Below are 25,009 nucleotides of genomic sequence, written 5' to 3'. Positions count from 1 at the left end.
AAACAGGGATGGGCTGTTTGCAGGGTAGGGAACAGGGGTAGGCAATAGGAAGAATTTTTTCCAGGAAGAGTAAAGAAAGCCAAAGTAAAGCATAGGAAATGCTCCGGGCAGTTTGGGGGTGGCTGCCAGGAAGACCTGGCTCTGAGCAACAGCATTTGCAGTGGGACAGGAAACTCACAGCTCATGGGAACAAACTTTCTGGCTGACTTGAGAGCCCATGAGAAACCTGAGTGGTTTCTCTCTTGTCCCCCAGCCCTTCCTGGCCCCAGGGGCTGATGGCATTTGTGCTCACTCAGGTTCATCTCCCCACACCAACACCATGGGGGTGCTGACACCTGCTCTGTGCAGTGCTAACAGGGGCTCCTGAGGCAGTGCTGCCGTGGCTGTGCCTGCAAAGATGCGGCACCTGTGTGAGCTGGGGGAGAGGTCAGGGCTGCAGAGGGGGGATGTTGTTGGCAGGTGCATGAGGATGCTCTGGGACGCTGCCCTGGGGTGTCCAGCGCAGTGGGGATGGATCAGCCCCTGCTCTGCTTCTCCTTCCTGTCTCTCCCAGGGTCCTTGCACAGCCCCAGCCATGCTGTGTGCTCCCACCCTGCCCACGGCCAACCTGGGGCTGTTCACGGGGCTTTTCTGTGCTGAGCATTGGCCTGGGTATGTTCTGGAGAGAACCAGGGCAAGGAGCCTGCAGCCCCCAGTCCCTGGCCTGAGGTGTCAGCGCTGCCCCAGCAGTGCCCATGGCCTGTCCCTGCTGCAGCCCTGGCACTGCCACCCCCAGCCCTGTGCCCGGCCCCGAGAGCACTCAGGCCCTACAGCAACAGCAGGGCCAGGAGGGCAGGGGCGCAGGGCCACGGCAGCAGCACTGGCAACACCAAGTGCTGCTGCTGCTGCTGGGCACAGCTGCTGTGCCAGCACTGATCTGCCCCCAGCTCTGCACACAGACATTGCTGCTGCAGCCCCAGAGAAGGGAACCAAAGGGGCATCTCTGCAGAAAACTTGGCTGGGAGATCCTTGAGTTCCTTTAAAGCCACCAAGATGGCAGCCCCTCATTGACACAGTCTGTGGCCACTGGGAAGGTGCAGCGAAACAAAATGAGAAATGGCACAAACAAGGACATTTCTTTGTGGACAATATTTAAAAATGAAAACAAAGAAAAAGAACCTCCAAAATAAACCAGCGAGAAATATGAAAGATGACTTTCATTAGAAGGGATTTGCAGAAACTGGCCACCAGTTTAATGTTGTTGAAACCATCCAGTCATCATTCTTCACACTGCAGCCTTGACCTCCTGGTCCCTCAGGCTGTAGATGAGGGGATTCAGGGCTGGAGGCAGCACCACGTACAGAACTGACAGGGCCAAATCCAGGGATAGGGAGAAGATGGAGCGGGGCTTCAGGTAGGCAAACACTGCAGTGCTGAGGAACAGAGACACCACGGCCAGGTGAGGGAGGCAGGTAGAAAAGGCTTTGTGCCCTCCCTGCTCAGAGGGGATCCTCAGCACAGCCCTGATGATCTGCACATAGGAGAAAACAATGAACACAAAACTACCAAATAGCAAACAGGTACTAACTGCAATGAGCCCAAGTTCCCTGAGATAGGATTTGAAGCAGAACAGCTTGAGGATGAGGGGATTTCACAGAAGAACTGGCCCAGGGCATTGCCCTGGCACAGGGGCAGGGAAAATGTATTGGTAGTTTGCATGAGAGCATTGAGAAAGGCACTGGCCAGGCAGCTGCTGCCATGTGGGCACAAGCTCTGCTGCCCGGGAGAGTCCTGTAGCGCAGGGGTTTGCAGATGAACACGTAGCGGTCGTAGCACATGATGGTCAGCAGGAAATACTCTACTGACATAAGAAAAATAAGGATGAAAACTTGAGCAGCACATCCTTTGTAGGAGATGTGCCTGGTGTCCCAGAGGGAATTGTTCCAGGCTTTTGGGACAGTGCCACAGATGAAGCCCAGGTCGCTGAGGGCCAGGTTGAGCAGGAAGAAGAACATGGGGGTGTGCAGGAGGTGGCCGCAGGCTACGGCGCTGATGAGGAGGCCCTTGGCCAGGAGGGCAGCCAGGGAGATGCCCAGGAAGAAGCAGAATTTTAGGAGCTGCAGCTGCCACTGTCCATGTACAAAGGACAGTGACAAATTAGGACAGGCTGCTTTGAGCCAAATCCATGCCATTCCCTGTAGAAAGTCTGGCTGGTGTTGGTTTCTTTGGTGTGGATCCTGACTGCTGACAAAACAGCAACACATTCGCTTCAGAGTTGGACTAGATCAATGCACAAGATGGCGGCTGGGGCTGAGGCAGCCACACACAAGATGGCGGCTGGGGCTGAGGCAGCCACACACAAGATGGCGGCTGGGCTGAGGCAGCCACACACAAGATGGCGGCTGGGGCTGAGGCAGACACACACAAGATGGCGGCTGGGCTGAGGCAGCCACACACAAGATGGCGGCTGGGGCTGAGGCAGACACACACAAGATGGCGGCTGGGCTCAGGCTGTGCCTCCCAGCGCCATCTGCGGCCCCTGCCAGCCCAGCCCCAGCCCCGGAGCCGCACAGACCAGGCAGAGCCCCCCCTTCAGCCCTCTGTGTAAATGGACATTGACAGACACCTGGGAAATGGACACATGTGGCACCTTTGCTCTGTGCACACAAACACAGACCAGCCAGTTCAGAACATTGGCTGGCAGTATATTGATGTCAAGGGAATTCAAATAGGTGAAAATAGAAAAGAACTGCAGAGATTGAACATTTTGAAATAAAAACTTTCTTTTTTCCAAAAGAAGGCCAAAAGCATTTCCTGTGCAGATAGACTTTGCTTAGCATCAAGAAGCATCACAGGTGGTTTTGTCCAGGCAGGAGTCAGAGTGACTGTGAGGTGATGAAAACGGAGATGGGATCTGCTTGAGGCCGAGGGTGCAGCGGCTGCTCACCTGCCATGTGTATCCCTCAGGATACCTCTTTCTTTAGAACATTAGGAAGACTATATGGAATTGAAATACAAACCAACACTGCAGCAGGAAGCCCGCTGCAGTTTAGGTTGTTCTTCATGAGATTTTTCAAGTTGAGCACAGACATTCTGTTCAGCAGACGCACAGGCAGGGGCTTCCTGGAGCGCTGCCCTGGCACCCATTCTTTGGAGTAGGGGAGTGCAGGAAAAAAAGAAGAGAAGCCCAGCAACTACTGAAGAGGAATGGTCACTGTTATAAATGCCAATGCGATATTCCAATTAAAATAATAATTTGGTTTATTAATAAAGATCAAATCACAGAATTTCAAAAACCCACCAACAGCGGAGAAACTTGACAGAGTTTTCCTGGGAAAATACCAAGGGTGAACCGTGAGATACATGGTCTGGCAGCCTGCTATCTCCCCCAACGGTTCACAAATTCGCCCCGTTCAGGGCTTGGTTTTTATACACTTTATTCTGCTCTCGGCAATATTTCCCCATATTTCCCATTGTTTCCCGACTAGCTATACAAATTCAGGAGTTTCCCCGAACAAGCAGAAAAGAGTCTTTTTCTCAGTTCAAATGTTAATGTCCAATTTCTATGGATCCTTATGGTTGATGAATGATCGAGATATGGATGATGTTGCTTGATGATCTGTGAAGGTGGCAACCAAGGTGTGAGTTGCTGATGCCACCTTATCTTGATGGGTCTCTTCCCGGTACTTGAGAGGGCTGCAGGCTCTCCCTGAAAAGTCCTTTGTTCCTTTCTGAATGGAGGCGCCTGCTTTTTCAGGGTTGTTAGTTTCACTATCTGCTGCAAGGTCTCCTAAAACATAGACTTTTACCTGATACAAATTTATACAGTTTTTTAGTTTTCCAATTACCATAAGAACATGAATTAATCATTTCACATTTTTCACAGTCACTGATGGGAACCAGTAGGTTAAGAAATGTGAGGGCAAAAAAGGCAAAAAGGTGAGGTGACAAGTGTGAGAAATGGGAGTGAAAAAAGGAGAGAAGTGTGAGGGAAGAAAAGGCTAGGAAACCTGTGTGGGAAAAGGGTGTGGAAAGTGAGGAGGAAATGGTGAAAAATGTGAGGGAAAATAGGAGAGGAAGGTGAGAGGAGGAAAAGGCAGGAAATACACTGGGAAAACTCTAAGAAACATGAGCAGAAAAGGATGAGAAACATAGGGGAAAAAACGGAAGGAATCATAAGGGCAAGAGAGTGAGAAACTTTACTGGCAAAGAGAGAGAAACAGACAGCAAACGTCAGGGGAACATGGTGAGAATCCTGAGGGGAAAAGAGGGAGAAACCAGAGGGCAGAAAAAGGCAGAAAACATGAGGGGAAAAAAAGGGTGGGAAGTTTGATGGGAAAAGTGGCAGAGAGCAGGAGTGAAAAAAGGGCACAAAATGCAACAGGAAAAGTATAAGGAACATGAGGGGGAAAGAATGAGAAATGTGAGGGGGTAAGTGTGAGAAATGTGAGAGGGAAAGTGTGAGAAACATGAGGGCAGAAGTGTGAAACACGAGGAGAAAACTTGGAGAAAAATGACTGAGAAAAGGAGAGAAACATGAGGGGAGAAAAACCAGGAAACAGTGGGAAGGTGGGGAAATGTGAGGAAAGTGAGCTGAAACGGATGGGGAAAAGGAGTAAAAATTGTGGGGGAAACATGACAGGAAAACTGTGAGACTCGAGAGGGGGCAGGGATGGAAATGTGAGAGGGAATAGAACAGGAAATGTGAAGAGAGAAAAGGAGAGAAGGCAGTATTGGCCTACCAGCTGAAATAACTCCTCACATATTTCCCCCTACATTTGCCCATTTCTTGCACAAGCCCAGGCCTTCTCTGTATGTGCGTCCCCACCTCTGCCCTGATTCCTGTTTGGAAGCAGCAGAAGTGGCAGGAGGTGCCCAGCAGCAGGAGCTGCTCCAAGCTGGGAAGGCCACAGGTGGTGCAGATTTCCAGAGGCTTCTGTCTCCCAGGGGAAGCCAAGGCAGGAGGGGTTGAAAGGTGCTGGAGCTGCTGCTGCTCTGTGCCAGAGAGCCCTGGCTGGGCAGGGCACGGCGCCCACTGCCCTGCGGGCTCCTTCTCCTGCCACAGCTGGGCACACCCGGCAACAAATCTTCAGGACTGGGGGAAACCAAGGGCTTTGTGGAGGTTGCACTGCTCTGCACACACCCGGGCCACCTGCAGCACAGAGCTTTGGCCCCCAAAAAGGTTAACCAGAGGGAAACATCTGGAAAAGCTTTCATTTGCACCTTTCAATAGAAGGGACTAAAATGAAAGTTACCAAGCAGGACCTGATCCCCGCTGCCAGATCAGTGTGAGAAAGGAGGCATGACTTTATTTCAGTGCTGGGTGCATGGGGAATCACTTTTCTAACATGTGCTCACTCAGAAATCTCACCTACTCATTTGTAGCCATGCAGATAAGACCTACTCATTACTTTGCTGAAACTCACAGGCTAAACATTCCCTCCAATTATTGGACATGTTTAAATCACTTCTCAGAAGTTACTGACAGGAGAGTAGGGGTCTCTTTAGGGTCTCTGGTGTCTTTTGGGGAACATCCCATTCCTCAAATTCTCCTCTGCTGCTCAAGAGCCTCCTGCAAGCACTTTCTTCCCCTTGAATGCATTCCAGCTCCCTTCTTAGGAGGACTATTCTATTCTCAAGGCTGAGGTAGCCACTTGCACACACCAATCACTGCACTGGGGGAAGAGAGGGCTCAACACTGTCTGTTAATGCCAACGGAATTCCTGATTTGTTCCAGTTCAACATTTTCTCAACACCTTCCTTCTCTGGGAATTGCCCACAAGCATTTCCTCAATGTACCTTGAAAATGGTTTTGCTGACTGAAGGCACATTGTGTCTTTCCTTCAGCAATTAAGAAACAAAACACCAATTGCTGGCTAAAACCCTTCTGCTCCCTTCCAAATCAGTTCACTGCTCAAGCACAAGCCACAGGCTCATCTCTGATCCCCTTGGTGAGATATGAGATAATATTTTGCTGCAGCCAAAAGACTTTTAGAAAAAGGAAGGAAAGTTGTTGGTTCTAGGTGTTGTTATTCAGGGTTTGGATTTGTTCTCGTTAATTTGTTGGGCGTTGCTGTGAGCTGGGAGAGGGGCCAAGTTGAAGACCAGGCCAAAAGGGAAGTAGGATAAGAGGAGAAGGGACAGACAAGAAGGCAGTGGGGAGAGAATCTAAATTCCTTAGTACCCAGCCAAAGGGAAAGGGGGCATCGTTCGCCCTGGGGTAGGAAAGGCAATAAAAAGCAGCATTCTGTTGGAGTGTGTGTGTGTGTTTGGCTCTTGGGAGAGTGAGATACACACCCAGCTCAGGTGACTCCTTCCTAAGAAACAGTTCTTTTGCTTTGATGACTTTTGTCCCCATTTAATTTCGTCTCAGAGTTGCCTCCTGTCTAACACCTCTCCCCCAGCAGCTCAGGGCTGTACTGCACAGTGCTTGCTGTGTGCCAGACAGCACAAAGCAGGCTGGCCTGGTGGCCCTGAATATTTCTGCCACACACTCTGCATTTCACCCCTTTGCTGTGGCTCAGTGCAGAGCCCCAGGACTGCAGGCGCTTCCTGGCAGAGCTGTGTGAGGCTCTGGCTCCTGCAGATGTGACCTGCCAAGCTGTCCTTGCCCGGTGCTGCCCTCGGCTCCCCCGGCAGAAGGGCCGTGCCTGAAGGACGCTGCCCTGTGCTGGAGCCTGCGGAGCAGCCCAGCTCCCTGCCCTGTGCCCAGAGTGCTGCACACAGCGCTCACCTTTGCCAGGAGGGACAGGACAGCCGGCATCAGAGCAGGAATCCTCAGCCAGGGCTCAGCTCTGGGCTGTGCTTTGCCTTTCTCTGCTCCTGTGCAGGCTGCAGACGGCCAGTGGCACTAGGCTGTGCTGTGCCCAGCACGGCTGAGCTTCCCCTGGGGAGCAGCCAGCTGCCAGCTGGGCTCTGAGAGCCCAGGATTGGCCCGGGGCCACCAAGAGGCACCCAGGGCCGGGCTGCTGCCTCTGGCAGCTCCAAGGGCCTCTGTGCAGCCTCCTGTGCCCAGGCTCAGGCTGCTCTGGGCTCTGCCAGGGGGTCTTTGGTCCGACTCTGACACCACCCCGTGACTCAGGATCGTCGTTGAGAGAGCTCCAGCAGCTGGGTTTGTTGCATTGCTACAAAGTCTTCAGGGCTCAATGTCAATAGCATACCCCAGAAAACAGAGAGGAGAGAGAGAAAGAACAAGAGAATAGAGGGGAAAAAACGAAAACAAGAGAAAAAGATGGGCAACAACAATTAATATTGATTAATAAACAAATCAAAATGGTCAAACTTCAAAACAAATCACAATGATAATCAATATTGATTCTAAAATGAATTACAATGATAAAACTTGAAAACAAGTCACAATGATCATAATGATAAATGATTCACAAAATCATGACGTCAAATAATCAAAATAAAATCATGACAATAGTAATTACAACAATTTTCAAATCATCAAAACAAAACAAACTCTTAAAATAATCAAAGAAGTCACACAAAATCAAAAATACATAATTAGCCTAAAATACGCATATCAAAAATCTCTTATCTTACTTTGGCAAAAATCCATTTTACAATCAAAACTAAAGTCAAAAGAACAATGATGGGATGACACAATTTGTTCAGGACACTTGAGGCCGTAGGGAACCATCTAAAGAGAGGATCCATCCCTCTGTGTTCAGCATCTTGCTTTACTCTTTCTAGGACACAATGGATTGCTTCCACATTGTGATGAACAGCTACCAAAGTCTTTTGTCCATTTTTCTTCATTTTCTCTAAAATTTCAATTCAATCTGATGGAGCAACAATTGCTTCATCAAAGTAAGGTTCATCCTAATTGGGGTAGGCCATAACTTGTGGATTAGTGTGTAATTAGATTGTAAAAGGTGCTGTAAAGGTAAAAGAAGTAACTGGAGCTGAGTAAGAAAAATCACAGGCTGTGATTTTGGTAAAGTTACAAACACAAAAATTTGAATGATTTTTTAGGGTCCAATATTACATTTCCTACAGCTACAATGTCACAAGCAGTTCTAAAGCATGCACACCCATTGCCTATATACACAAGTACTGTTTCAGGAGTCTTGTTAGGATAAACTTTAAAATAACAAATATTTTGTTCTGTGCCCAAACAAATGTTCTAAGCTATAATTGTATTACTTTCACAAATAAACCCTTCCTGTTCCCAAACAATACAAAATTCTAAATTAACAGTTTGCAATTTCTCAGCAACTTGATGGGCCCATTCTCTGTGCTCCAAAGGATAGAGAATAGCTCCATCATGATTCAATCTTAATACAATAACAGGGAATATCAAATGAACTAAAGCATTCTGTATGGCCAATACAGAAGCTGTGGCTGTGTTTATCACTGGCTTGTATCCCACCAAGACTGAAATTCTCTTTCAAAATCATTGGCATGGTTCCAAATTACTTTCCGATTTCCAGTAGAAAGACTGCCTTCTTTTATAATTGAGACAGCCACTAACTGCATCCACAACTGAGACTGGAGGCAGCTAAGAGCCAAAAGATGTTGTTTTGTGCAACGCTGAGCGCATCAATTATCGGTTTGTGGTTCTTCACATTTACCTGTTCTCAATTTGGTAATATGTTTGATAATAGCCACTGAGACATTCCCAAGGCCAGTAAGGACAACTGTAAAGGGTGTTGTCAAATTCGTAATTGTAACAAGCACTTTCTTCGTTAGTATTTCTATATAATAAATACTATGTAAAATTCCCAATTTTGTTCCCATAACACAAAAAATGTTTAAAATATCACCAGTTTTATCAGGCTTTTATGTGGTCTTTATGTCCCTCGGAGTTCTCCTGGGAAAAGTAAACACAATGGAGTCTGCCTCCAAAGGCAGAAAAGTTAGTATGAAGGAATTAGCCAGCATCTATTTATGCTTGGAGCTATCAGGCAAAAAGCAGTGATTTTGGGACACCTGTTAGCCCCCATCCATAAGGGGGATGAGAATGGCATTTGATCCTTTCACCTTTTGCCCAGTCCTGGACAATTTCTGCAGTAAAGTGAGACCCATTATCAGACAGGATTTCCTGTGGTTTTAGGAAAGTTCCAAAGCATTCTTGCAATGCTTTAACAGTATTATCTCTTGCTAGATTTCCATCTATCTGCTGAGAAGTTACCCACCCCACAGCAAAGTTCCCTTGGCTTGCAATATTTAGAGTTTCTTGCCACTTTTCCTTTTTCCACACTGGGATTCTGTTGACCTCACCATCAATTGCTGACTGCTCAGGGAAAAAGGAAAGGGCTCTTTCAGTGCCTGAGGCAGGTTTGTCTGGGCTGCTATCCAAGTTCACTGACAGATTTTTTACAGCTCCTACTGAGGCTCTTTTGGCCACCCCGTCAGGTGAGGGGGTTGAATATGGAGTAACAGCTTTAATCACTTTCAAATGGACTCTCAGGACAATAGGTTGTTGTACGGACAGTCCTGAGGAAGCCAAACCCCATTCCACCTGGAAAGGATCTGTAGGATGACTAGGGCCAAGTGCTTGGTGAGCAGTTGCTTCAAAAATCAACAATTTTATTGCTTCTTCCTGAGAAGCACACCATTCCTCTTTCACTCCTTTTCTAAGCAAGTTATAAAGGGGTCTGGCAATTATAGAAAAATCTGGGATGTGTTTTTCTCCAAACACTAGTAATCCTGAAACATATTGCAGCTTGTTCTTAGATTCTGGCATTTTCTTTTGATCCAAGGAGGTTCATGTATCTGGGGGTATACACGTCATTCCTCTTTTCCACCAAATACACAGAAATTTTACTTCATGGGAAGGTTTTGGGACTTTTGAACGTTTTCATTTTGTTTGATCAGGAGCTATTGCAAAGAATACATGCTGACCCCTTGACTGGTGAGAAGCTGCTGAGCAGCAGCAGCAGATGGAGCATGATGCTCAGGTGGGAGAGGCAGTTGGGCCATCCACCTTCAGGGCATCCCCTGCATCAGAAGGGCATGCATTATGTCCTTCCCACTCCTCTACCCCAGAACCAGGCCTCATACCTCCTCCTCTGAAATGGAGTTTTTCCAGTTACAACGTCATCTCCCACTTGGCCAGTGCATGAGATGAGGTCACAACGGTGATGACACCTCCGTGCCAACAACAGCTCCACTGTGTAATGTTCCTCTTCCACAGGTTAACCTCCCAACAATTGACCGATCCATTGTTTCTCTCAAGGGTCAAATCCCCACCAATTAAACCATAAGGTTTCCTCCTTGTCTGTTCTTCATTGTCTTGTGCACAACAGCGGACCAAATATGGCAGGGCCTTAGACATGACCTTGGTCTCTGACACACAGGCTCCTCGTGCCACTACCGGCCTTCAGTGTGCTCAGCAAGACCTTAAACTCCACAGTGTTGTGGGACTTCAGCACAGGGACCTTTCCAGCCTGATTTGCCCTCGTTCCTCTGGGTTTCTGCACAAAACACGGCACGGAAGAGAACGGCAGCCGGGGCCTGTGTGTCCCAGGGCTCAGGTTTTCGTGCCACATCAGCTCCACAGAGATGCAGGGAAAGTGAAGAAGCCAAACTGTTTATTGACGCAAGGCGAAGCAAAGGGGATAAGCTGGGAGGGAAAAAATGGGGATGGCCAGGGTCTAAAGGCTGGAGGTAAGGAGCTGTCAGAAGGGAGGGAAAGAGCTGAAGCAACGTGAGCGTTCCACAGGCTCAGCTGTGCCAGTCATGAGCTGTGCCTGGAGCTGCAGCGGCATTGTGGGCTGTGGTGTCCTCTTCAGTGGCTGCTGGTGCGTTCTTGGGACACTGTTTCACTGCGTCCTGAAGACAAACCCAATTCCTCAGCTCTTCTGGCAAACTGCCCCTGAATATTCAGATTACTGAGGCATAGACTGGTGTCTTTCCTTAGGGCGTGAATGGCTGGAACAGAGAGGAAGAGAGACATGGTCAGGGCCTGCATCTGCAGCATTTCTAGGAGACCGTCCTGCCAAGGGCATCCCACTCGGCTCTTGCAACGGCCACAAGAGAGAGTCCAACGTGATCAGCCAGAAGGTGCTGACCTTAATCCTCCCCGTGTCCCTGAAATCCCTTTATGCTTTACCCACGCCACCTCTCATCCATACAGGAGTGAAGCTTTCCGCAGCCAGGGCAGGGATTGCAGCTCCCCACCAGCCCCCGCTGCCAGCCCGCTGCCCTTTACCTCACAGAGCACCTGGAGCTCTTCCTGCTGCCCTCTCCTGAGCACCGCGGCAGTCCCTGCGAACACAGAGCGTGTCACGGCCCCAGCGGCACAGCTCCGTGCCAGCGGCGCTGCCAGCCCTGCGGCCACACGGCCTCCTGCCCCGGCACGGCTCAGCCCGGGCCCTTGCCCTTCCTGCCGCCCAGGGGCGGGCACGGCTGCCAGAGGGCGGCAGCAGCCCCGAGGGCAGGCGGGGCTCCACGGCGCCGGGCCCGGAGGCCGCTGCCGGGGCCGCAGCCGGGGCTGGGGCCGAGCTGCGGCGGGCCGGGGAGGGAGCCCGGGCTCGTGGCTCACCCATGAACCTGATGGCCGCCGCTCGCAAGGGCTCCTGTGGCTTCTGCAGGTACGGCAGCACCCGGCGCAGGTGCTCGGCCGCTCGGCTCCTGTCCTCTGCCAGCTGCAGAGAGCGGCAGCAGGGAAGGCTTGGCGCGGGCTCAGCCCCTCGGCCGGGCTCTCGCTGCGCCCAGCCCCGGCCTCCCCTGCCCGCACAGCCCTGAGGCCCGGCCAGCAGCCGCTGTTGCCGGGCTCTGGAGGGGGCCGAGGGCCGGCTGCTGCCCGGGGAGCCGCGGTGCCGCCCCGCCCCGCAGCCCCGCTGTGCCGGGGCTCCATCGGCACCCGGCTCGGGCCCACAGGAGCCTGGAGAAGAAGCCGTGTGGTGCCTGGTTGCAGCAGTGAGCAGGGGCACAGCTGCCAGCTCCACACACTGGGCACCAGGGACAGGGGGCTTCTCCAGAATGAGGCTGGAGCTTCCAGGCTGTCCTTACCAGGCACTCAGCAAACATCCTCAGCTTCTTCTTCATTAGGTTTTCAAGATTCTCCCTCTTCAAGAATTTGGCCACACCAATCAGTGTTGCCCAAGAGGCCTGGAGAGGAGGAGAGACGTGTAGGTGGCCCCACAGTTCAAGGCACAGGATTCGCATCCTTGTGCTAAAGCCTGGCGGAAGCTGCAGCCCACAGGGCACCAGAGCAGGAGGCAGCTGAGCCCTCTCCCTCCCCGGGGGCACCAGCAACCCACGAGTCCTCACCTTTGCCACAAGCTGTCGGAGTCTAGAACATCCCTCTGGCCACCCTGGAGGATTTGGAGACCAGACAGGGGGGTCTGGGATCGGTACAGGGGGGTCAGTTAGACCCACACAGGTCCCCAGGAGGACACTGACTCTGATCCTTGTCCATGGGAGTGAACACTCACATGCAGGAAGAATCACAAATCCTAAGAATTTGAAATAAGTAGTGGATGGTTTATTATAGAATATAAATATAGAAATTAGGATTCTTAGCATATGGTGCTGAAGAGACAAGATGGAGGAATTGGGGAGTGGCCCCTGTCTTCCTTGTTCTCATCCCCCATCTTGTGCTGAGTTGGGTTTTAGAGATTGGCTTAGAGTAGAACTGACATGTTAGTAAAGGTAATAGGTATTGGTAAAATTTTGTAAATAAAAAATACGTCTCGGACAGTGGTTGGGTCAAGGGGAACGTACATAAGGTGTGGGGCTCTCTGATCCGCCCAGTCCAGCTGCGTGTCCTGCTCTGCGGAGACACCTTGCAGAGCTGAGAAAGAACTAAGATAAGGTACCCTGCCAGGGAAGTGCCTGGCAGAGTTGAAAAAGGACTGAGATAATGAAGAATAAACAACCTTGGAAATGTGCACCGGCAGACTCAAAGTGTCGTCTCTACCTCTGGTGTGTAACACGTAGGGCAAAGAGAAGACTGAAAACCTGATTACCCCTGGGAACAGCAACCCAGGGGAAACTCCCAGGGAACAGCAACCCTGGGGGAACCCTTATTACCATGGGGAGCAGCAACCCCAAGGAGAATCTCAGGGAAACAATAACCTTGAGAACAAGCCAATTCTCATTGTGGCAGTGGAAGAAGAGTAGGAGCAGGCTCCGGCACACGTGTGTCTTTAGGGCCTTTTTATCCTTTTCTGTTAGAACAGTCACTAATTTTCGGAAGAGCAATATGGACACCAGCTGCACCTTGCCATTAATCTGTATGAAAGGAAGAAAAAAAGACCTCAGCATCGGCTGCTCAGGGCTCTTCTGGGTGCCAGCCTGCAATCCACAGAGCACCAAGTGTCTGGGCAGCACCCAGTGGCTGTAGCTGGGGGCACAGATCCTTATGTGGTCAAAGAGTGGCAGGAGTGCCTCAGGCAGCTGCAGGGTGATAGGGCTGGGTATCAGCATGTCCTTTGTCCAAAACTATGAAGCTGAGTACCATGACTGTCATCCTGACTATCCCTCCATCTGCATCTCACAGGAGCTCGACAACACTTTCAGTTAGGCTGCACATTTTTTCAGTGTGTGCGGAACACAAGTCTGTGAAACACCACCCTGGTGCTGCAGGGCCCAGAGCCCAAAGGCCTGTCCCGAAGCACTCGGGCAGCTGAACCAGGAGGCAGGAGAGCTGGGAGCAGCTGCCTCAGCTCCCAAAGCCCAGCCAAGCCAAATCGACTGCATTCCCTGGCACACCTTCAGCCACCGCCCCCTTCTCACCATTGAAGAATCCTCAATGAGCTCCAGAAAGCCCCTGAGTGCCAGGTCCCGCCTCTCCCTGCGCTCGCTGTGCAGGTGCCTTGACAAGATTTTCAGGACTCTGTTAAGACCGCCTTCACTCAAGTCCAGGCAGCTGAGGGCCTGAAAGGCACAGGGCAGTGACAGGGGACCCGGCCAGCAGGAGCCTGTAACCACACAGGGCAGGGCCCAGGCAGCAGCACAGGGCATGGGCACCATCCCAGGCAGCAGCAGCTACGAGAGGGCAGAGAGCTGGGAGGCAGCTCAGAGAGGCAGCGCTGGCCTTCAGGCTCACCTCCACAAGGAACGCCAGGGCAGGCAGATCCCAGTGTGGCTCCTGTGTGTGGAGCAGCCGGGGCAGATAGCGAACGATCCGGGAACGCAAGGGTGTGGAGACACAGGACATCTCTCTGGCAGGAGAAAAAGTTAACAAGACTGTGAGCCAGGGGGACAAACCTGTCCCAGGACTGACTCACAGAGGTCGGGCCTTTCACCACCATGCTGCATGGGGAACTGGGCCATTTGGGAGGTGGCTTCTTGTGGGCACCTGCCTCTCCCAGGCTTTTCCAGTCTGCTTGGTGTTCCCTGGGTGACAAGGCCCTCTGGCCCAAGGCCACAGAGATTGCGTAGGGCACCCCAAGCACAGAGCACAAATGCCCGGGGCAGCAGGCTAAGGGGCTCTCACCTGGCCAGCACGCCCACAGCATAGTGGTGGGTGTCTGCACAGAGCAGCATGTCCCAGCCACGCTTGCGTTCCATTGCCACCACCACATTCTCGTAGTGCATTAGGCAGAGCAGGGACTTCAGGGTCCGCACTGCAAACCTGTGTGCAAAGCAAAGCCCAGGTCACGCTGGGAGCACTGGCTCCTGCCCTGGGGATGTGGCAGGCACAGGAGGACTGGGATGGAGCAACTGTTGGGGCTGGTGACAAGGCCTTGTTGCTCCTGGCACACCTTCCAGAAGATATCGACCTTCTCTAGCATATCCAAAGTGCTGAAGAACACTTGGAAGAGCAGAAGCACAAATAGGCGGGGGAAATACACTCACTCTGTGTGGTACAGAGGGCACCCGGAGGATCTTCCACATCACCACAGCTGCCTGCAAAGGACAAACCCCCTTGAGACAGTGCTCAGTGCTGATGTGTCCGTGTGGCAGGGCCTGAGCGTGGCAGGGAGAGGCCAGAGGAGACACAGGGGGAGCACTGGGCCTGGTGCCCCTGAAGGTGTCCCTAGGCCTGTAGAGGAATTTTTAGAAGAGCGAGGTCATGATTTATTGATAGGGGGTTTGAACAATCTGCTACCAGGGAACAGTATGAGAGTCTGTACTGTTCTTGTACTGGTCTTGTAGGCTTTGAATTAGTAAGAAAGTAGCAATTGTAATAATTTAGTGTGCCTTCTCATGGATGCTGAATATGTGTAACAACTTGTTAAGCCTTCTCATGGATGAAGAAAACAAAATGTTATTCATAAGGTAGAACAAAAGGTAAACTACATGCAAAAAAAGTGGACCAATGAACAATAATTTAATGTATATGTACTTTTAGCCAATCACCAACTGTTTAGCTGTGCTTGCTTTCCTTTCTGTAACTTGATAAAAGTAGAATACAAGGAATAGAGATCAAACCTAACTGTACTGATGCCTGTTTGATACTCTGCTCCTTTCTCACAACACTGCCCTGGCTCAAGGGAGACACTGAGAGACAAAGAGCAGGCAGAGAGAGGCAGGAGAGAAAGGAGGACACCAACACAATCAGCTGAGAAGGTGGCACTGTGAGAACAGAACTGACACTGACTGAAAATGAATGGGACAGAAATGAAGAACTCTCAAAGTTTGATTTACTATCAAAACACATCCTACCCACCCAGCACCAGACAATCCCGATCTCACCACTCCAAATTTGGATCCCACTTCTCTTGATCTCCTTCCAACCCCATCTCACCCTGGCAGCTGTGGAATTCAGTAACTTTGGCATAGGACTGAATTTTTCTGAGGTGGGTACAAGTAATTATGAGCTGGAATTCAGCCCTTTTGGGGTAAGATTGAGTAGTTTTCAATGGAATTTAATGGGTTGTGATGTGACAGATCAATTCCTCTTGGATTTGAAGTGCAAAGAGAAGGCGAACACTGACAAAATCCCTGAAGAACACACAAATCCTCCAGAATATGGCCCCAAATCCTACATTCCCCCTGATGTATCTTGGAAATGGTGGGACATTAGACATCTTTTCTCAATTTCTTTCTTTTCAACACTGTTTTGGCTCTTTTTAACAGATGAAGATGTTAGAAAAAAATGAAAGCCAAAACAAAAGGATAACCAGCATGATGTCTTCCCAACATGGATCACAGGGAATGTGGGTCACCAGGGCTCTATCCAATGTGGATCCTCCAGTGGGGGATGGAGCTGGAGCAGGACATGAAGCTCTTTGCGCACTGGGGGCACTCACAGGGCTTCCCTTACTGGTGGCTCTGTTGGTGTTGGGTCAAGTTTGAGCTCCTGGAGAAGTTCTTCCCACACTGAGGACACTCGTAGGGCCTCTCCCCGGTGTGGATGCGCCGGTGATTCTTGAGGGTGGAGTTGTGCTTGAAGCCCTTCCCACAGTCGGGGCAGCGGAAGGGCCTCTCATCCGTGTGAATCCGCTGGTGTTGGAGGAGATGGGAGCTGGTGGGAAACCTCTTCCCACACTCGGAACACTCGTAGGGCCTCTCCCCAGTGTGAATGCGTCGGTGCTGCTTGAGGGTGGAGTTCTCCTTGAATCCCTTCCCACAGACGGGGCAGCGGAAGGGCCTCTCCTCTGTGTGTGTGCGCTGGTGCAGGAGGAGATTGGTGCTGGTCTGAAACCGCTTCCTGCATTTATCACATTCGTAGGGCCTCTCGCCTGTGTGGATGAGTTGGTGCTTCTTGAGGGTGGATTTCCTCTTGAAACCCTTCCCACAGTCGGGGCAGTGGAATGGAGTCTCCTCTGAGTGAATCTGCTGATGTACAAGGAGCTGAGTGCTGGTCAGAAAGCCCTTCCCACACTCGGAACACTTGTAGGGCCTCTCCCCAGTGTGGATCTTTTGGTGAAGGTTTAGGCCACTTCTCCACCTGAAGCTCTTCCCACATTCCTCACACTCGTAGGGTCGTTCCCCAGTGTGGATCCTCTGGTGACAGACCAGCTGGGAGTGTGACCTGAAGCTCTTCCCACATTCCCCACACTCATGGGGCCTCTCCCGAGTGTGGATCATCTGGTGCTGGATCAGGTTGGAGTTGTTCTGAAACCTCGTCCCACATTCCCCACACTCATAGGGTCGTTCCCCAGTGTGGATCATCTGGTGGGCAGTCAGCTGGGAGCTCTTCCTGAAGCTCTTCCCACATTCCCCACACTCGTAGGGCCGTTCGTCTGTGTGGATCCTCTGGTGGCGGAGCAGGTGGCACCGCCAGCTGAAGCTCTTCTCACACCCAAAGCACTTGTGGGGCTTCTCCCCATCAGGAAGCTGCTCATGGACCACCAGCTCTGAACTCTGGCTCCATCTCTGGCTGCCTTTGTCCTCCCTGCTCTCCATGCTCAGCTCCTTGTCTGGGGAAGGAAGGACAAGGAGAGGATGGAATTTGCCTTCCTGCCAGAGGGAAGGGGAAGGAGATCCCCCGTCTGCTCGGTCCCTGCCCTCCCCAGGCTGCTGGGAGTGGCAGGATCCTGAAAAGCTCCCCCCTCTTCTGTCTCCCCACTTAGGGATAAGGGCAGTGACTGGGCTCATACTGGGAGTGCCGAGGAAACTGGAACCACACGGGGGGGGGGGGGGGGGGGGAACTGGGCTCATACTGGGAGCAGCCACTTCCAGCACCGGCACCCCCGAACCCCTTTCCTGTCCATCCCATCCCTCCAGTCCCAGCCGGGTCCCGGTAATCACAGGGGTTCCCCCCCTCTCGGGATCGCCACTTTGCGGTTCTGGGACTCTCCTTTCTTTGGGATCCCGCTCAGGGAAGCCGAGGCTCTCCCGGGGCTCCCCAAACCCGGTGTCCCCCGGCCCCGCCGCTCCCGCGCGCTCCCCACGTGGCCCCGGCAGAGCTCGGAGGGCCTGGCCCGGGAAGCCCAACCCCCACCGCGGGGGGACCCGCATCCCCCCGACCCCCAACGGGGCTCTGCCACCACCGGGACACCCTAAAACACCTCCCAGGAAGCCACCGATGTCCCCCGGAGGGGCATCTGCACTTCGGCTTTGGAATCCTGCAAGATGCAATCATCCCTTCCAAAAACCCCAAACCCAGGAACGCCCCCGGGATATTGGGGGTGAGCTCCGTCTCCTGGGACACCTGCGGGATCCAGGTGATGTTTCTGGACCTGCTTCGAGTTCAGGGAGCGCTGGAGCCGCCTCTGCCTCCTCTGCCCTTCTCCTCCTGCTCCCTGCTGCCGCTCCGCCTCTTCCTCCTCTCTCCTCCTCCTCCCCCGTTCCCAGCCCCGAACTGTGGGGGCGGGGTCAAGGAAAGGGCGGGAACTGTGAGGGGAAAGGGGCGTGGCCAAAGCAACGCACGGCCCTTAAAGGGCCTGGTTTGGCCTAACAACACCCACAGGGTCCTGAAATCCACCCTAAAACCACCAAGTCTAGCCTAAAGTCATCCAAATGGGCCTAAGATCTCCGGGGCCAGAACCAAGACTGAGATCAGCACCAGAAATGGCACCAGCATCAAACCCAAGACTGACATCAGAACTGAGACCAGCACTGCTCTGGGACTGAGATCGACTCCGGAATCAGCAGCAGGAGCGCTCTGGGACCGAGACCAAGATTGGGACCTGGACTGCTCCAGGACCTCTGCCCTCACTCCAGGGAGTTTTGGCCGCGCCCCTGGCGTGACTGGGAAGGACTGGGAGGGACCTGCCCGGTTCTTACCGGGCCCTTCCTGGCTTCAGAAGCAGCGGAATGATCCTCATTGATCATAAACCCCACCCAGAGGGTCCTGAACTCCCCCAGTTGCTCCTAAACCCCTCCAGTCAGTCCTAAACCTTTCACATTTGATCCTAAGCCCCCCAAATCACTCCCAAACCTCCCTGCACACCCCTAATCACCCCCTCCCCAGTCTCTCCTAAACCTTCCCGGTTTGTCCTACAACCCTCCAAGTCACTCCTAACTCCCCAAGATGGCCCCAAATCTCCCCAGGATGCCCCCAAACGCCCCAAGCCGGTTTTGGGGTGCAGCAGGTCCTTTATTACATTTGTACAATGGCGGCCCTGGGGCTCCCCAGCTCTCTATGGCTTGTGCTGGGGGAAAGGTGGGGCTGGGACCCCAAAATTTGGGCTTGGTGGGAGCCAGGACCCCAAAACCCGGATTTGTGGGGGGCCAGGACCCCAAAATTAGAGCTTTGGGGATCCCAAGACCCTACACTTGGGGTTTAGCATGGTCTGGAACCTCAAAAATGAGGTTTGGTGGGGGGGTCAGCACCCCAAAACCAGGCCTTGGAACTCAAAACCAGGGTTTGGCGGGCTTGGGGCAGGACCCCAAAATTAGGGTTTGTGGAAGCCTGGACCCCAAACTCGGGATTTGGGGGGCTTGGGACCCCAAAATTCGGGTTTTGGAGGGGCCAAGACTGCAAAGTTGCAATTCTGGGGCATTACTTCCACCATGGCCGGTCGGGGTAGTGGCGGGGGAGCCCCTCATCGGTGGAGGAGGTGGTGAGGAGGCCCTGGTGCCACCGGACCAGCTCGGCGTGTTCCTGCGCGCTGGCCACCAGCCAGCCCTGAAGGTCTTCCTAAATGCCATAAATGGGGTCAGACACCCCGAAAATGGGGTTAGGGGTCCTGAAAATGGGGTTAGAGACACAGAAAATGGGGTCAGACGCCCCAAAATGGGTTAGAGACCCCAAAAATGGTGTCAGATCCACCAAAATCAACATGAGACCACCCAAATCCATCATCAAATCCTTCAAAACCAACATGACGTCCCCAAAATGGGGTCAGAGAACCCTAAAAATGTGTCAGATCTACCAAAAGTGGCATCAGATCCATCAAAATCAACACGAGACCCCAACAATGGGGTTAAGGACACCAAAATGGGGTCAGGGACACTGCAAATTAATTTAGAGGCCCAAAAATGGGTTCAGGGATCTGAAAACAAGATGAGGGATACCAAAAATGGAGTTTGGGGCCCCAAAATTGGCATCAGACCCATGAAAATCAACATGAGATCAGAACCACCAAAACCACTATCAGACTCCCCAAAACCACCATCAGACACCCCAAAAACCCCAAAACCACCATGAGACACCCCAAACCCTACAAAGACCCCACAAAACCCCTACAGGACCCCTAAAATCCCCATCAGACCCCTAAAACCACCATCCAGCAAAACCCCAAATAACAAATCCAAAATCCCAAAACTACCACGAGACACCCTAAAACCTCGAAAACCCCCCAAAACCATCATCAGAAATCCCAAAACCACCATGAGACCGCTCAAAATTGCCACAAGACTCACAAAATCACCATGAGAACGCCAACAGCACCATCACACACCCCAAACCACCATCAAACATCCAAAAACCACCAGGAGATCCCCCCTAAATCACCACAAGACCCCCCCAAAATCCCTACAAAGACCCCCTCAAAGTTGCACCTCATGTTTGGCCTGCAGCAGGAACTCGCTCCTGTCGCCCGTCCAAGACAGGGACATTGTCACCGTGTCCACTGGGACTTCGGTGTATCAGAGCCACCAAAGTCAACAGAAGACCCCAAAAATGGTCTCAGAGACCCCTAAGTGGCAGCAGATAGGCAAAAGTGGAATCAGAACCACCAAATCAACATGAGACCCCAAAAATGCCATCAGACACCCCAAAATAGACATCAGAGACCCAAAATGTGGCACCAGAAGCCGTCAAAATCAACATGAGACCCAGAAGTGGCATGAGGGACCCCAAAAATGATGTCAGAAACCCCAAAAGTGACATCCCGGCAACCTGCGCATGCGCATCAGGGAGCGCGCCAGCAGATGGGCGGGACCTGGAGGGAGAGAGGCCTGACCAATGAAAGGGCAGGGAAGGACTGAAAAGAGGCGGGGCCAGAGAAAGGGCGGGAACTGTGAGGGAAAAGGGGCAGGGCCCAGGGCACACACGGTCATAAAAGAGCTCCCTTTGGCCTAAAATCACCCAAAATGGGCTAAAAATTCTCCAAAGGGGCCTGAAATCCACCCTGAATCCTATGAGGTTTGGCCTGAAATCACCCAAAGTGGCCGAAAATCTCTACAAAGTGACATAAAATCACGGAAAGGGGCCTAAAATCCAACTTAAATCCACATGGTCTGGCTTCATATCATACAAATGGGGTTAAAATCAGCCAAAGGCGCATAAAATTCCAAGCAAAGGAGCCTAAAATTGACCAAACTGGTTTAAAATCCACACAAAATGGCCTCAAATCACTCTTAAATCTCACAAATCGGTGTAAAATCAACACTAAAAGCCCTGGTTTGGCTTAAAATCACCTAAAGGGACCTAAAGTCCACCCTAAAACCCAAAAGATTTGAGCTAAAATCACCCAAACAGTTCTAAACCCCACTCAAATGGGCCTCAAATCATCCAAAAGGATCTAAAATCCACCTTGAAACCCAGGTTATCCAATTATCACCCAAATGGGACTAAACCCCACCAGATTTGGTCTAAAATCATCCTAAGGTGCCTAAAATCCACCCTAACCCTGTGCAGTTTGGCCTAAAATCACCCAAACTGGCCTAAAATCTCTGGGACCGGGACTGAGACCGAGACCACGATCAGCACCAGAACCGGCACCAGCACCAAGACTGAGACCGACACCGGATCTGAGACTGGCACTGAGAGCGGCGCCGCTCTGGGACCGGCACCGAGACCAAGACTGGGACCAGAACCGACACCACAACAGAGACTGGCACTGCACTGGCACCAGGACTAGGACCGAGACCGTAACCGGCACCAGAACTGGCACTGGGACCAAGACTGAGACCAAGACCGGCACCAGAACCAGCACCGAGACTGGCACCGCCCAGGGACTGGGACTGAGACTGGCACTGGGAGCACTGCGGGACCAAGAGCGGCACCGGTACCGGCACTGGAACCGGGACCATGCTGAGACCGGGAGTGAAACGGGCAAAAATTGCTGAAAAGTCACCAAAATTGCCCCTAAAGAGTCCAAAAATACACGAAAAGTGACAGAAAATGGCTGCAAAATGGCCAAAAAATGACTGAAAACTGACAAGAAATTCCCCCAAAATTCAAAAATTTGGCTCAAAATGACATGAAATGGCCCAAAAAGTGAACAAAAATTGCCCCAAATGTCCCTAAAATGGCAGAAAGATGCCCCAAATTACCCAGTATGACAGAAAACGCCACAAAAGTGGCCAAAAATGGCCCAGAAGTGATGAAAAATGACCCTAAAGTGACAGAAAATGCCCCAAAATGCCGCCGGATCAGGGAGAGCACAGAGAGACACAGAATTACCCAAAAATCGTAAAAATCCCACAAAAATGTCATTAAAAAGCAAAATTCTAAATAAAAAATTCTGAAAAAAGCTGCAAAATGTCTCAAAAAAGAAAAAGATCCTGAAAATGCCTCCAAAAATTCCAGTAATATTTCCAAAAATTCCCAACTACCCATAATTTCCAGAATTCCCAAAAATTCTCGAAAAATTCCCCCAAACACCAACAAAAACCAACCAGAATATTAAAAAAAAAAAAAACAAACACCAAAACCCTCAAACCCTTAAAATGCCCAGAAATATTAAAAAATATCCCCCCAAAATCCCACAAAAATCCACAAAAATCCCCCAACCCCTTGGAATTCCCAAGCGCCCCCAAAATTCCCAGAATTTCCTACACTTGCTCTCGATGAAGGGGTGCAGAAGGCAGGACTTGTCGGTGCTGCCGATCACCAAGAACTTGAAGAGGAAATCTGGGAAAAAAAAGCCCAAAATTCCCATGTTTGGACCCAAATTTCTCAAGATTTCCCACGTTTGGATCCAAAAGTCCCCCCAAATTCCCTCTAGAGAGCCCAAAATTCCCAAGTTTGGACCCAAATTTCCCAAAAATTCCCTTTGGGATCCCCAGATCCTCAAGTTTGGACCCGAATTTGCAAAATATTCACTTTGACAACCCCAAATTCCAAATTTTGACCCAAAATTCAAAAAATGCCCTTTTGGGATCCCAAATTCCCCAACAGTGATCCTGAGACCCCCCAGACCCCCCTGGACCCTCTACAGGCTCACCCAGACCCCTATAGAGCCCCTATATACCCTGCCAGACCCTCCCAGGTCCCCCATAGAGGCCCCCAAAGCCCCAATAGAGACCCCCAAATCCTCCACAGAGATTCCAAGATCCCCTATAGAGACCTCCAGAGCCTCTCCAAATCCCCTCTGGAAACCCCCACATGCCCTATGGAGACCCTCAGACCCCCTGAAATCCACCATGGAGACACCCAGATCCCCCAAAGATACCCCTGACCCCATATAGACACCCGAAATCCCCTATAAAGACCCCCAGCTTCCCTAGAGACTCCCCCAGACCCCCCCAAAATACCTTATAGAGACCCCCATATCCCCTATAGGGACGCCCAGCCCCCCCGGACCCTCTACAGATCCACCATAGATCCCCTATAGCCCCCTCAGACTCCCTTTAGATACCCCCAGACCCCCCAAATTCCCCATAGAGACCCACAGACACCCCCAGACCTTCCTGGACCCGCTATAGGCTCCCGCAGACCCCTATATATTCCCTATAGACACACCCAAGCCCCGAAAAGGCCACCCAGATTCCCTCAATTCCCCTATAGAGATCCCCAGATCCCATTTAAGGACACCCAACACCCCTTTAGGGACCCCTAGACCACCATAATCCCCTAAAGATCCCCCAAATCCCCTGAAGACCCCGCACAAAACCCCCTACAGAGACCGCCAGGTCCCCCCAGACCCCTACAGATCTCCTACAGATCCCGCATTGCCCCACCGTAGGTCTCGGACACGCTGGAGCCGGGTCGGCGGACCGGGAGCAAAAATGGCGGTGCCCTGACGAGACACTTCCGGGTAATCTGCGCATGCACCGCAACGACAGCGCCAGCAGATGGGCGTGACCCAAGGGAAAAGAGAGGCGCGGCCAAAGAGAGGGCAGGGAAGGAATGAAATGAGGCGCGGTCAGAGAAAGGGCGGGAACTGTGAGGGAAAGAGGCGGGGCCAAGGGGACGTGCGGTCCTAAAAGGGCCCGGTTTGACCTAAAATCACCCACAAGGGCCGGAAATTGTCCTAAGGGGCCTAAAATCCACGCTAAAATGGATCACATTTGGCTTTAAATCACCCAAAGAGGTCTAAAATCCCCTCAGTGTTCACTAAAACTACCCAAAGAACATAAAATCCACCCTAAATCCACATGCTTTGGCCCAAAATATGACAAAAGGGTAAAAATTTAAAAAAGGGTGTAAAATCCAACCAAAGGGGCCTTAAATTGCCCAGATTGCTTCGAAGCCCTCACAAAAGGGCAGAAAATCACTTTTAAGAATCCTAAACTGGCATAACACCTACCCTGAAAGTACCTGCAATGGCTTAAAAACACTCAAATTGTGCACAACCCCACCTAAATGGGCCTAAAATCACCCAAAGGGATCTAAAATCCACCTTGAACCTGCCCAGTTGGGCCTAAAATCACCCAAATGGGTCTAAAGTCTCCAGGACAGGGACCGAGACCAAGATCAGCATCAGAACCGGCAGCAACACCAAGACTGAGACTGACACAGAACCCAGACTGGCACTGCAGAGGCACTGGGACTGAGACCGAGAGCAGGACTGAAACCAGAACCAGAACTGGGACCAAGAATGGGACCAAGACCAGCATCGAGACTGGCAGCACTCCGGGACTAGGACAGAGACTGAGATTGGTACTGGGAGCACTCCGGGACCAAGAGCGGCACCGGTACCGGCACTGGGGAGTGGAACGACTCTGAGAGTGAGAGTGAGAGTGAGAGTGAGAGTGAGTGAGAGTGAGAGTGAGGGTGAGGGTGAGAGAGTGAGACTCAACCAGACCCAGACAACGATGGAGACACAGACTGAGACCAGAACTGAAACTGGAACTGGCACCAGCACCAAGACTGGCACCGCTCCACGACCAAGACTGAGACCAAAGCTGGAACTGGCACCAGGAACACTGCATTCACTCCAGGCAGTTTTGGGCATGACCCGTTCAAGACTCAGAGGGACCCTCGGGGAGGGATGGACTGGGAGGGAGCCCTGGGTCGGCCGGGACTGCCTCGGTTGGAATCGTTCCGGTGCAGCCACCCTGGTCCGTATGATCCCAGTCTGTGTGATTCTGATCCAGATGGTGCCAGCCTGTGAAACCCCAGCCC

At 51.8% G+C, this 25,009-nt stretch overlaps 2 protein-coding genes across 4 annotated transcripts in view; both read right to left on the bottom strand.

Moving 5' to 3' along the window:
- Positions 1-10,503: 10,503 nt before the first annotated feature.
- LOC134562728 (uncharacterized) lies at positions 10,504-16,263 on the bottom strand. Its single transcript, XM_063420257.1, has 9 exons — positions 16,134-16,263; positions 14,375-14,512; positions 13,985-14,099; positions 13,672-13,812; positions 13,012-13,167; positions 11,944-12,042; positions 11,474-11,576; positions 11,141-11,196; positions 10,504-10,860 (listed from the first exon to the last, which is right to left on the bottom strand). The coding sequence occupies exons 2-9, from the start codon at positions 14,473-14,475 to the stop codon at positions 10,846-10,848; spliced, it is 786 nt and encodes a 261-aa protein (XP_063276327.1). The 5' UTR covers positions 14,476-14,512; positions 16,134-16,263; the 3' UTR covers positions 10,504-10,845.
- Positions 15,193-25,009, bottom strand: part of LOC134562723 (zinc finger protein ZFP2-like) — a 30,949-nt gene continuing 21,132 nt past the window's right edge. Inside the window, exons 1-2 of one of the 3 annotated variants that reach the window (XM_063420250.1) lie at positions 17,979-18,700; positions 15,193-17,246 (exon numbers count right to left, since the gene is read on the bottom strand). In XM_063420250.1, coding sequence (XP_063276320.1) covers positions 16,144-17,232 — 1,089 coding nt within the window. In that variant the 5' untranslated portion in view covers positions 17,233-17,246; positions 17,979-18,700 and the 3' untranslated portion in view covers positions 15,193-16,143. Of the gene's footprint in view, positions 17,247-17,978; positions 18,701-25,009 lie in introns of those variants that run through there. The other 2 variants (XM_063420249.1, XM_063420251.1) reach the window with 2 other exon arrangements.

The sequence above is a fragment of the Prinia subflava genome, chromosome 30, assembly GCF_021018805.1.
Source record: "Prinia subflava isolate CZ2003 ecotype Zambia chromosome 30, Cam_Psub_1.2, whole genome shotgun sequence".
In the NCBI taxonomy this organism is placed as follows: Eukaryota; Metazoa; Chordata; class Aves; order Passeriformes; family Cisticolidae; genus Prinia; species Prinia subflava.
The sequence above is the reverse complement of the archived record's forward strand: the minus strand, read 5'-3'. Positions and strand labels throughout refer to the sequence as shown.

Bases quoted from the DNA above. Each gene is read 5' to 3' on its own strand.
- LOC134562728 (XM_063420257.1), bottom strand. From the start codon at position 14,475: ATGCACTACGAGAATGTGGTGGTGGCAATGGAACGCAAGCGTGGCTGG. The intron at 13,813-13,984 runs GTGAGCCTGAAG...TGTGCCTTTCAG, and splicing joins CCCTGGCGTTCCTTGTGGAG to GCCCTCAGCTGCCTGGACTT. The intron at 13,168-13,671 runs GTGAGAAGGGGG...CCTTTCATACAG, and splicing joins TCATTGAGGATTCTTCAATG to ATTAATGGCAAGGTGCAGCT.